Source organism: Anopheles cruzii, chromosome 3, assembly GCF_943734635.1.
Source record: "Anopheles cruzii chromosome 3, idAnoCruzAS_RS32_06, whole genome shotgun sequence".
NCBI lineage: Eukaryota > Metazoa > Arthropoda > Insecta > Diptera > Culicidae > Anopheles > Anopheles cruzii.
This window is the reverse complement of record NC_069145.1, coordinates 28,848,848-28,861,082: the sequence shown is the minus strand read 5'-3', so window position 1 is coordinate 28,861,082 and position 12,235 is coordinate 28,848,848. Positions and strand designations below refer to the sequence as shown.

Here is a 12,235-nt window from a genome sequence, read left to right as displayed (position 1 = left end):
AATAATTTTCCATTTCTGCTCCGAACGCCCCCGGCGGCCGTTGTGGGGCGCGGTGGCCGTAGGTATGTGTGTGAGAGAGAGTGAATGAGCTTGAGTGAGTGAGAGAGACAGAGAGAGAGAGAGAGAGGGAGAGAGCGCGGGCGGAGTGATTTGGAAAAGTCGGAAAAATCGATACTTTCAAACTCACAAGGCTCCCACTTCCTGGACCTTTCCCTCTGTGGCGTGTGTAAGGAGTGTGTAATGGACGTTGGCAAAAGCGGCCGCAGCAGCAGCAGCAGCAGTAACAACAACAACAACAACGGCAGCAAAAACGTAGATGTATAAATTGGAGCATCGTGAAAACAACTCCCGTGGCCTTCCATGCAGCGATGCACCAGCTACACATCAACGCATTCGCCATGGTGATTGCTTTGACAGCTTCGCTGATAAAGCACCAGCACTGAACGTCGATCGCCCGAGGCTTCAGCCCTAACCCATCGATGTGTGTGTGTGTGTGTTTGGTTGGGCATTGGGCTTCAGCAGCGTGTGGAAGCTTTTGTGGGAGGGTTGGCTGGCTTCCGCCTTCACAATAGGCTATTGCCCACGGGATGGCTTTTGATGGCCATTGTACTAGGTGTGTGCGTTGAGAAGTGAAATACAAAAAATGTTTCTAAAATTTTTATGCAAATTTCTATTTTATTCGAAGTATGTGCCATCGTTAGCTATACATTTCTCCTATCTCTCTGCTTAATCATGGATTCCTAGACGAAAGAATGCTTCGACTTTTTAAGTAAACTAATTAGTCATCCAATTTCGACTTCCTCGTGGAAAAACGAAGGGCTGCTCAGCCAATACGTGTCGCATCGATGAAAATGAATGATATTCGGAAAGAGCCAAGTCTGGTGAATAACGCGGGGAGGAATAGCAGCTCCCATCCAAGTGATTTGATAGTATCCTGAAACAGTTTTGTTTTTTGGGGGGCCTCGTGCTTGTTTTCACGAGCCACCAGGCGCCCCCATTGGAACCCCTAGAATTGCATTTTGGTCGTTTTTCGATCAATGCATGGTCCAAATTGATCATTTGTTGTCAGTAGCGATCGGAATTAACGTTTCCATCAGGTTTTAGGAGCTTGTGAAACACCATACCTTTCTGTCCCACCAGAAAGTCCGTTTTTTGGAGTCCTTCGACGCTTTTTTTTGTTAAGTCAAAATCGCCATTTTGGAATTTTTTAAACCACTTAAAGCACTGCCATCTTCCAAAACCAAGTCCCGACAAGCATTTGGTGCGATTCCGAAGCAGTTTTCTTCAAGAGGAGCAGAAAAATTGTAATGTCCGCGAAATGTCATTTTCAGGCACAAAAGTTGGCATGGTCTAACCCTTTCAACGGTCGTTTGATAACTGATTAACTTTTTTTGCGACCTGGACTGATTTACCTGATATCAAAATGAGGTAATGATGAATGAACCGCAAAACTGGGAAGTCCCAATCGGCAGGTGCAGCCATCATTCTAAAATTTCACTTCTCAACGCACACACCTAGTAAACGCCGTCGTGTGCACGACGGGGCGGCACAGTGACGGTGCATTTTTATTTATTTGTATGCAACGTCCGCTCTCGCTCGCCTTCCTTCCGGCGAAAGTCCGTCCAACCATCCGCCATCATCAGTACCGTCATCATCATCGTCATCGGCCGGATCGACAACATTCGCGAAACTTCGGGCAAGGCTCGGAGCAACATATTTTGGAGGGATGCATCGGACTCGTAGATGACCGAAACCCGAACCAAAGGCTGCCCCCGTGGTTTTATTTGTTGTATTTTCCATTTCGTTTGCAGCGCACATTACTGTTGTGGTGTGCTTTTAGTACACCAAAAAGTTCCCAAAGAGGGCTTCGCTATGGACTAGTCCATTTTGGTCGTGGCTTTCGCATTTTTCGTCCACCAACCGTAAAAACCTTGAAGCATCGTCTAATTTTAATTCGAATAATCCAAAACTTCCTCCAAAAATCCAAAATTCCGGCAACGTATTGTACCGGAAAGCAGTTGGAAAATGAATGGAAATTTAACCCCCACTGGGTTTGGTGGGATGTGATTGAAATGCTAATCCTTTTACCGGATCCCATCTGCCATCTGCCTCAGGCGCAGCGCCGGTCGAGTCGGTCGGTTCGGAACTTTTCCGGTCACCCCTCGCTGCAATTAGCGTGAAGACTTTGGCAGAATAAATAACCTTCACTCCGGCGTCCGGAACCGTAGGCCATGGGCACCCGCATTGACACTCGACTTTGGTCCGGGCCCCGTTCGTTCCGGCCAGTGCCGCGCGCCACAAATCAAATTCGTTGTAATCTAATCACCGACATGACGGGGCCTCCGCAGCGGACACATTGTTGGACATTAGCCTAAGTTTTTGTAATGCACTTTTAATTGCACCAGTGCAGTCCCGGACCAGCAGTCTACCTTCGGCTGAAAATAGCTGAACCCATTCTGTCACTCACGGGTTGACACTAGTGCGCCGGTTGATTCAACGAAGATGACATTGGACGGGAAACATCATTTATTTGGGGACTTTTGGATTTGATCTCTCGGGTGCGGGTTTGCTAACAATATTTGAGCCGCTTCGGCCTTCGGACGACCTTCTGGCACATTGAGCATTCGTTCATTTGGCGATTGGTGTCCAAGAACCCCAACCACTAGGCACGAGCCATTTGTAAACATTTTAATTCCATTTCCGTTTCGCAGTTCCAATTGCAGTTTTGAATCATATTCATTAAAATAAAATGATCTGACTTCGATAGAAACACCGCGATTATGTTCGAAATAGCCTAGTTTTGGAACAATTTGGTACTAGGCTTACACATTAAGTATAGTTTTAATTACTCCAACCAACACGCTCCAAAACAAGATTAGCTCTGCTGGGATTAATCCATTCCTAACTAATGAACAACGCACCAGACGATCAACACCTTATCTTTTAAAATTCCTGTGAAAACCTACACAAAAGTCCAAGGATCGCTAGCAAAGCCTTAAAACTTACGTGTGCTCCAAGACAGGAGCGCCGCGGATAAGAGTGCTCCAAAAAACTGGCACCGTACTGCATTGGCACAAAATGGGTCACAAAGGGGGTGTAAGTGCGTGTAAGAGTGTCCTTTTCCTCCTTTTCGGGCGCGCCCCCTTTCTCGATATCACATTACAGCACATCGGGGTCTCGGGGTTCTGCGAAAGGCGAAAGAGCTTTGGACAAACGGTCGGAGGTCGATCTGTCTGCTCGTCCGCTTTCGATTCTTGAACGTTCCGCTCCGTGATTTGGGTCCGCCTGTGTCGGTAGGTCGTAATCCGGGCGTGGGGGGTGGCAGGGATTCGTGTAATGGACACTCCCGCGCATAAAATCGTTCTGCGGCTGAAGGAGCCACTTATCAAAAATTTAAGGATGACTGCGGTCAAAGTCGTGGTGAGTTACGCTCAACCAGCTGGCCGGTCGAGTGTTGCTGTGTGCCCCTCTGCGGATCGGTTTGAACTTTGTTGTACAAAACGCAGTGTCTTGAAGTCTTGAACAAGAGTATGCTCTCGATTTTGATATAATACCGTTGTGCGAGTTGTTGGAATTGTTGTGGGCGAAAGAGTCACGATGTAAGTTTTGTACCTTTCTTCAACAGCACCCAGCAGTCGCGGGCAGAAAGTGCCCATGAACGGCCGTCCTAACAGCCACACGGAGCCCACGTGAAATTACTGCTCCGCCCTCGTGTGTTGTTGTGGAACACATTGTAAAGCCTTTCGCACCGTGCGGACGTCGATCAAACAAATTGCCGCTGCCGCCAATTGGCTGGTTGGGCAGCAAGGCAGCAAAAGTGAACGCAAAGCACAAAAAAATTCAACAGTTTCCGGGAAAATCGGCGGGCGGCTCAAAGTTCCTGTCGGCAGCCCGACCCCGAAGGATCGGGTCGGCCCAATCCCCTGTCGTCCCCTCTGGAGCCCGGGGCGCTGTCCGTACGTCCGCATAGTACGCCTCCACTCGCGTGTGTGTGTGTGTGTGTAGGTGTCGATACGTGTTTTGGCTCGGCAAAGGTTAGCAGCTAGAACGAAAAAATCAATACACTAAAAGAACCGAGGTTGAATGTTTTAGCTCGGCCACCAGGCAGCCCTGGCCGGTTGGGCTTCGAAACGCGGTGAAGTGTGGTGTCCGAAACGAGCCAACCGAACGGCCCGACTGCCAGGTCCGGCCCTTGAAACCGTCTCCGGCAGAGCAGCACGTGGCGGTTAAAGCGCGAGCCGTCGAAGGAACCGGAGCACAACGCAACACGCCTTAAGCGCCTTCCGCCATTTAGTGCTTCAACTGTGCTTTGAACGCCGGAAACGAAAGGACTTCCTTCTGACTCCCTCCGCCTTCGGCCAACAAACGATGGCCGTTGTTGTGAATCGCGCACTCGAAGAATAGCGGTCCGAAGAATTGGGCTGCTCGCGGCGACAGACAGACAGGCACACGGCACAGGCGCCCAAGCATCATTAATGAAATCAAACCCAAATTGCACGCTAATTAGCTGCCCGATGGAGCGGTCGTCCCGCGGCTGTTTGTCATCCGCACGGCGCGAGTCCCGGTGGCAGCGGGTGGCGCGTGACACGAAGTGACGTCCCGCAGATCAGCACCGTCAGTGGCCTACCGGGCGCCTCCATCATCCGGCGACCACAAACAGCGACCGAACCGAACAGCGGCGACAGCAGCATCCTCGTTGCGTGCGTGAGTGGCGCGTCTCGGCTCGGTGAGTGGTACACCTTCCGTGTGAGTGCGTGTGAGAGTGGTGCGTGACTAAAACGAACGCACGGAACAACGAAAGCTGGTCGTTGCTTCTAAGAATCGGTGATGAATGAATGAACGGTGGCAGCGGTGGTGTCCGAAGACGGCGACGACAATGATGATGATGATTAGGATGGTGGTGAAGGTCCTTTGCTGCAGTCGCCTTTAGAGCATGAGGTTGATTGGAGGAAAGATCGAGCGCCTGAAAGTGAGAAGCCCCGTACCGAGTGAGAGTAAAGCGAGTGAAAGAGCGTGAGCAAGCCCGAGTGAGTCGAGAGACAGTTTGCGTGATAGTGTTCGAGAGGCTCACACTTGGATTGCTTGCCAGTGGTAGTGTGGTAGTGTTTGGCACCCCGCCGAGAGAGAGTGAGAGAGCTGCACTCGTGGTTCTCGCAGCCTGCTGCGAGGGTGCGTTGCGAGAAGGCGCCCCGCTGTGATCGCTGGTCGCTGAGCGCGCGTTCCGGTGTTCCGTGGCATGCTCGGAGCAACCGCCCACCACCCCAAAACCGATTCGCCAAAGTGTGCGGTTTAGAGCCGCCTGATTCCCAGTGGCTGCGTGCGATGAATAATTCGGGTTCTTGGTTGTGGTTGCGTAGACACACGTAACCGGGCGTCGCGTGTGTGAGCCCCAAGGGAGCTACAGACCAGGACCATTCGGACCATTTTGAAACGCACATCCACACACAGACACGCCCGTACACAGAGGAAAGCGGCTGCGCGTGGTGGTGGGAGGCCTTCCGGGGTCCGAGGTAGCGAACGATCTCTGGCAAGCGCCACGGCGGCGTGTCCTTGAAGGGAAGGAGGGGATGTTGTGGATCGTGTGCATACTGGTTCCACTGGCAGCAGCAGCAGCAGCGGGACTCCTAGCAGCGGATGCCGGAAACCCGGCCCCGGCCACAGCACCGCCATCAGTGTCCTCCTCATCATCACCGCCACCATCACCATCGCCGGTGCCGCGGCGACCGTCGTCGTCATCGTCGTCGTCGTCGTCGTTGTCGCCCTCGGCAGCGCCAGCGGTGCTCCCGGGCGGGCTTCCGGCCCTAGTCGGGCCCGTGCTTCCCCTGCCGTGGCCGACGCGCCCGGCCCCGCCACCACCCGGCCCGACCTGCAGTGCATGCCTGCAGTGTGCCAGCAGCAACCACGACCATGAGGAGCGATAGTTCGGAGCTGCTGCTCGAGCAACAGGCCGAAGAGCTGCGCAAGAAGAAGCTGCTGGAGCTAGCGGCGGCCAAGAAGGCGAAGAATGGGCCCCCGCCGAAGCGGTCGCTGCGGGAGAACGCCTCCTTCTACACCACGTCCGGGCTGGCGTTCCTGTCGGTGACGGCCGGCGCCTCGCTGCTCTTCCTGGTGCCGCTGTACGTGGACCCGGCCATCTCGACGCTGGTCGGCGACTTCGTCGAGCAGCCGACGATGTGCGTGACGACGCGGCGCGAGGACATGACCGGGCTGTTCAACTGCTCATGGAGCTCGTGCCGCGAGGGCTGCACCTCGGACGTGTTCAAGTGCACGCACATCTACGTGACGTTCATCGACGATCTCAACTTTACCTTCCCGTTCAACGCGACGCCGGCCGAGCTGTTCAACCTGACCGACATCGAGCGCTCGGACGAGGCGATCCTGCTCGTCAACATCAAGGGCTGCGGCTACCCGCCGACGGTCAAGTGCAAGAACTTCACCGACCTGTACGGCTTCGAGGGGGCCGTCTTTCCCTGCTACTACTCGAAGCAGAACAAGACGGTCGTGATGACGGCGTACAACCGCGAGGACCAGGTCAGCACGATCGTGCACTTCTTCGTCGTGCCGTTCATCGTGACCGTCGTCTCGTCGGTCTTTCTCTGCATCATGCACTGTGATTGTAGGTGTAAGAAGGAGCGGCGCCGGCACCGGCACCGGCACCGCCGCCCTAGGATAGAGAACCTCAGGTAAGCCCACACCTAGAGCCACAAAATGAGTTGGTGGAGAGACTACCGTAACAGTATTCACGCCAGGTATCAATATCTGCCTCTCCCGTAGCTAGCCGCCCACGGAGCCGCCGTGAGCCTTTAACCTTCTCGGGGATGGTTGCGTTGAATTGGCGCCCTGTCGGTTGATCTGCAACGGTCTCGGTAAACTTTCACCTTTTCCGAAAGGCGGCCCCTTGCGGGCTGGGCCGGGCCTAAGAGCCCTCAGCTCTCCGCTACTTGTGGACCGCGACACGCGCACCTTGGGTGGAATTAATTATTTTAAACAAGTACTCTGAAGCGGTTCGATCCAGGGCGATCCAGAGCGGGGGCGTCCAGGGCGTTATAATGTGCCGGTTGGTAACAATGTGCAAGTAACTTTCACCGGAGGCGGTTGCGGGCAATTCGAGCCGCCGTTGGCAGAGAACGGCCATTTTAACACTTGAGCACGAAACCGTCGTGTGTTGGCAACGATGCTCACTTTCCACCCGGGCGAAGGAGGAGTTCTTTCCAGACCTTCACAAGGCCTTCAACCATCGCCACAACTTCCCAGAAGAGAGCGAGAGAGAATCGAAATTAAAAGTACTTCAAAAAGTCCCCACATAACAACCACCGAAACCACCAAATCTGCCAGAAGTGGGCGACATTGACATCTGTCCTCGTGGCGTTTGCTGAATGAATGGCGCCACTAGACCTTCCACCCTTGTGGGCGACGGGCCGGTGGCTTCCCCACTCGACCAGGATGCACTTGAAGCAGCGCGCGCTTCGCGCTGGCTCCAAGCTCTTCGAGCTCTTTGCATTCACCCGAAACGCTGTCGCCCGTAGTCACGAACGCTAAATGAACAACAACTCGGCTGCCGCCCCAAATCGAATGACACAAAGTGACACGGGTGGCGCATATGGAACGGGTGCCAGGGAACGGTGGAGACCGACGTGACAGTCGAATAGGTCGACGGCGGAGCGAGAGCCTCCAAAGTCCTGCCTGGGTTTCGGTGGGTTTCAGTTTTCCACTTCCGTGCTTTGCGTTCCGTCTTTGTGGTGTGTCACTCGTGCTTCCCGCCATTCGTTGGTGTCGGCGTAGGACCTCGCGAACCGATCGAACGTAGGTGACAGTCGCGTGACAATTTCCTATAACCACCCGAAATGGGCAGCCGTCGTTGGATTATTTGTTATTTCATTACGGTTAATACTCGTGGGCGCGCTGGTGCTGTTAGAGTGTGGTTGAGTCCTTCTTCTTGTGACCCCTAGCCGTTTTGCCAGGTCTCTCGTGTCTGCAATGGCCCCAATACGGGTAGTGGGTGCGCTTGACCCTCACCGTTTGCTAAGGCCCCGACAACAAAGTGTCACTTGGCGTCCCCGAAGGACGCTGTTTGGGTGCTCAGATTTTCATTTTCTTTCCCACTGCGGTCTGGAATAAAGGACCCCGACAGCGGGGGCGCTGTCTTGTGCCGTCCCGCTTCCGTTGGCGGGTCGGGCAAAGGCGGAAGCCATAAGTGATAATCTGTTTCTCAACCTTTCGCTCGGAGAGTACATATTTATTTGTCGGCCGTTTTGTTTCGGCCGACGCGTATGTGTTTGCAGTCATGAGTCACTCGCTCGCCGCTAGTGGTCCGTCGTTCGCTGTGCTTTTTGCTGCGTTTTCTGTTTCTGGCGCAAACAACGCAATGGACTTCCCATGAATAATGTAGTAGTGGGCACTCTAGCTGCGTGAATCGGTGTTCACCGGCTGCGGGTTGGGTCCTAAAGAGTCCTCGGACAACACTGCTGTTGTGTGTTGTTGGGTGTATGAATTTTCAAGAGGTTACGGTTTCCCTTAATTGTTTGTGTTTAGAGTTTTTGATGTGATAAAGTTTTTTGACATACTTAGAGTCTTCAAACATGAAAATTTTCTTCAAACATTTCTCAACAGTTAGTTTATATTCCAAATTTGCAGCAACAGCCATGGAATACGCCCAAAAGTATTCAATTTCAAATGCTGCCTTCCTTAAATGTTGTCGTTGTTGTTTTTCAAACTTTTAATACAGAATCAAGTTTACATTGATCATGGGCCAAGAAGCTGGGTCTAAAACACAAATTTGACAAAAGAGTGCCATTGTCCTTGTTAGTTTTATATCTAACGTTCAATATTCAGCAAATCCTCGATAACGATCTCTGCGACTAATAAAAGCTCATCACAAGCATGATTATCTTCCCCATGAATTCGTCCACCCATCTCTCTCTTCCTCTCTCTCTCTCCCTCTCTCTCTTTCTCTCCTTCTCTCTCTCTCTCATCCACGCCTCAACTCTTTGAAGTCACTCGGTGATTAGTGTGCTCGATCTGTTAAAGTACTGGCCTTCATACCGTTCAAAAATCGTTCAAATTTCCACCGAATGGACAATTGCTGGCGATACGTGCTGATGGCTTCGGCATTACGCATCCTCGTTCTGCCGATTACCAGGAAACGCCTCACGCGCAGCACAACTCCAGATCCAGCAAGTGAGACCAATAGAAAAGGCATCTCCAAGCAACTTCTTCGCCACGCACGAACTCCCAATGAAATGGGTCCAAGCCAACCCGAAGCCTCCAGCGAAGAAGGGACACTCTGAAAAATTATAAAATATTGCCCATCATCAGTTTGCAAGTGGCATCATAAGCACGTGTATGCGGCCGTACCGTTGGCTTTCTGGCGAACTGTAACTGGTGGCATCCCGCCCCGAGCCCAGCCCGTCCCGATCGACGGCAGAAAAGGGCGGATTCAAAGGACCCACTATGCTGGGAGTTTGGCACAAAAAAGCCCGAAAAGAAGGATGAGAAGACTTCATTAGAAATTCTTTGGCAGTACGCCGGCCCCTCTGAACGCCGAGCGTCGAGAATGATCACGATGATTATGTTGATAGTATTTACATGTTCCCGTGCCGGAGCTGCCAGTGTCGAACAGGGGACGCGTACGGCGACGGCCATCCTGATGATGATGGTGATGAGAGCGCTGTTCAATAACGTCTTCCCGTCATCGAGACGGGGCCCAAATAGGGGGCCTGTCACTTTGGCACAATCGACACGGCGTGCCCGTCCCAAGATAAGCTGCCTCGAAGGAAATGAAAGTCGAGAAGAAAAATCACCCAACAAACGCTCACATAACGCAGCCTCGGTGACTGACGGGGCTACGCACCCGGACGCCCGTAGAGGAAACCGCATAAAAAATGTGATCTCCCAGAAGAATGGGCTACGGAAGGCGGCGGCGGTGAGTGTGGAGCAGCTCTTCAAAATGAATCTCTCCTCACGAGACCTCACTAGAGGGACCGGAATGTGTAGTCTAACGATGTTTGATGGCGGGATGATAAATTCGATCATTTTTTTCTCGTGACTCTCGGAGTGGCGTTTCCTCTTCGTAGTTGTGGACGGTTAGCGGTCGGGTACCATGATGCAAATGGGCCAAGGCTTCTCGCCGGCTGACAAAGGCAGAGAGCGAAATAGTGAATTTCAAAATTCTTTTGAAAAAAAGAGCAAAAAAAACTCCGTCATGAAATGTCATATGGAGTTTCTATACAGGAAAAGATTCGAATCACTTGACTCGTTTTGTTAAGGAAAAGCGGTGCTGGTTAGCGTATTCGTAACCTCAATGGTCAATGTTGTGTTACAACACAATGGACTTTTTCATCTCCCATGCCTAGAATACACAACTGGAAATCCTGGGAATATGGGAAGAAGCACTTCAAGGGCAGCATTGCTTTCATGGTGGTTATTTTCCCTTTTCTACGTTCCGAACACTAAAGCAATAGCCGCTGGTAATAGTAATAGCGTGATTTTCCGGACGGATTTAACCGACTCTAAAATGAATGCCCAATTGAATACGGGTAGTTGCATCATCCATTGCATTGCATGTTTCATCCATTGTCGTCAAAAGATATTTTAACTTGTGTTTAAGCGATTGAAATGATTAAATGATGCTATGAATTTGATCAACTTCTTGCAGGCGCTACTTTTAATTTTAGAACAGCATTTTCGAGACCAACATTATGGGCTTCGAGAGTGTTCCGAATAATTTATCAACAAGTTTAACATCAGCTAACTAGCAAAATGTTTGCTATTGACGGAGCAGAGTTCTCACAAAACATTTCACGTTAGATCTTTACAAAAATAATATTTTGTACTCGCTTAAATAATGTTTTGTACTTGATCATACTAACAACACTTGTAATATACGTTAGTATCAAAACCTTCCTTATTTAAATAACAACGATGTCGCCTATGTCGGTACAAAACCTGGACGCAAATGGGAGAAACACACTTCAAGACCTCAATATTAAACATCCAGCATGATCCTAGTCCGAGTTCTGAATGCAAAATACAGTGAACCATTAACCATGCGTCGTACCGACACGTGTCTGTGTTGTTGACCAACGACAGACGAATCGACACGCATAAACAAGTTCAAGGTCATCAAAGCAAGCGTTAAATTCACCTTTCAACGGGTAAAGGCTATGAACGACCTATTCGGCTCCAGCGACTGGCCCAACAAACGCGAAGAATTCTGTCCAGAGAATCACTAGCCATTAAGTTCCTCCAAACGCTTCAAACAGAAAGTCCGTGTCCGACTGTCTCCCGACTAGACTGTTATGCCCCACTTAGCGTGCGCCCGGAAATTCGCATGTCCCCGCGCATGCTTGGGTTGCGCCAAATGGGGTGGCCCCCAAATATGCGACGATGAATTTCTTTATTAAAAACATATTTTCATTGGCACGCCCCAATCAGCAACAACTTCATTCTCGCTGCTCGACCAAACTGCACGAACCCGCGGACCGTAGGCTCAGACGCGGATCCGTACGGGTCCTTGCTGGCTCGGCATGCGGCTGGCTGGCTGGCTGGCTGGGTGGATGAAGAAGTGAAAATCATAAAACACGTGCCCGGGCGATTTAATGGGACATTGCATGCGAAAAGACTATTCGGCAGCGCGGCCGGGTCCGCAGCGTCTTCCGCGGACGTCAGCACATCCGTCATCGCGTGTACGGCGTGGACTCGGGCTGGGTTGGGTTCATAACTTTGGCTTCGCCCCGAAAAGCGCTACACCCGACGGTGTGGTGCAGTTACACAAATTTCTCGACCTTTGCGCATACATTATGGCAGAGTGTGGTCCGTCCGTCTCCTGGAAGGGGGCCGTCTTGTTTCGCTTCAATTTGCTCCCGTAATGGGACCGCCATTTTGTTTCACCACGTGGTCTACACGTGGTCCCATTGTTTTCGGCTGGTTCTTAATTCTGTCTGTTTTCTTGCTTCTTCCGCCAGCGATTCGTCGATATCGACACGGGTGGACATGCTGACACCGGCGATCGAGGTGTACAAGCAGCCACTCTGACACAAAGATGACACCCTGGAGAGCAACCTCGGCAATCCGTCGACGAGTAGCGACCTATGACGAGGTATCCTATCGTGCCCGGTGTTCCACGGCGTTCCATACCGATGTTCCCTCCGACAGCGCCCCGTTCGGACCGTAGAGGCGACGGCACGGCCCTTTCGCCTCGCCCGGCTGCTGCCACTGGTCATCACCCACTGCATCG

General features: G+C 51.8%; 1 protein-coding gene across 1 annotated transcript; it reads left to right on the top strand.

Annotated features, from left to right (window-relative positions):
• The first annotated feature begins 5,907 nt into the window (after positions 1 to 5,907).
• LOC128273671 (protein tipE) lies at positions 5,908 to 12,033 on the top strand. The gene is made up of 2 exons (XM_053011694.1): positions 5,908 to 6,683; positions 11,964 to 12,033. Exons 1-2 carry the CDS (start codon positions 5,908 to 5,910, stop codon positions 12,031 to 12,033), a joined length of 846 nt encoding a protein of 281 aa, XP_052867654.1.
• The last annotated feature ends 202 nt before the right edge of the window (positions 12,034 to 12,235 follow it).

Excerpts from the sequence above, each read along its gene's own strand:
- LOC128273671 (XM_053011694.1), top strand. The coding sequence starts at position 5,908 with ATGAGGAGCGATAGTTCGGAGCTGCTGCTCGAGCAACAGGCCGAAGAG. Across the intron at positions 6,684-11,963 it reads CCTAGGATAGAGAACCTCAG|CGATTCGTCGATATCGACAC; the intron begins GTAAGCCCACAC and ends TTCTTCCGCCAG.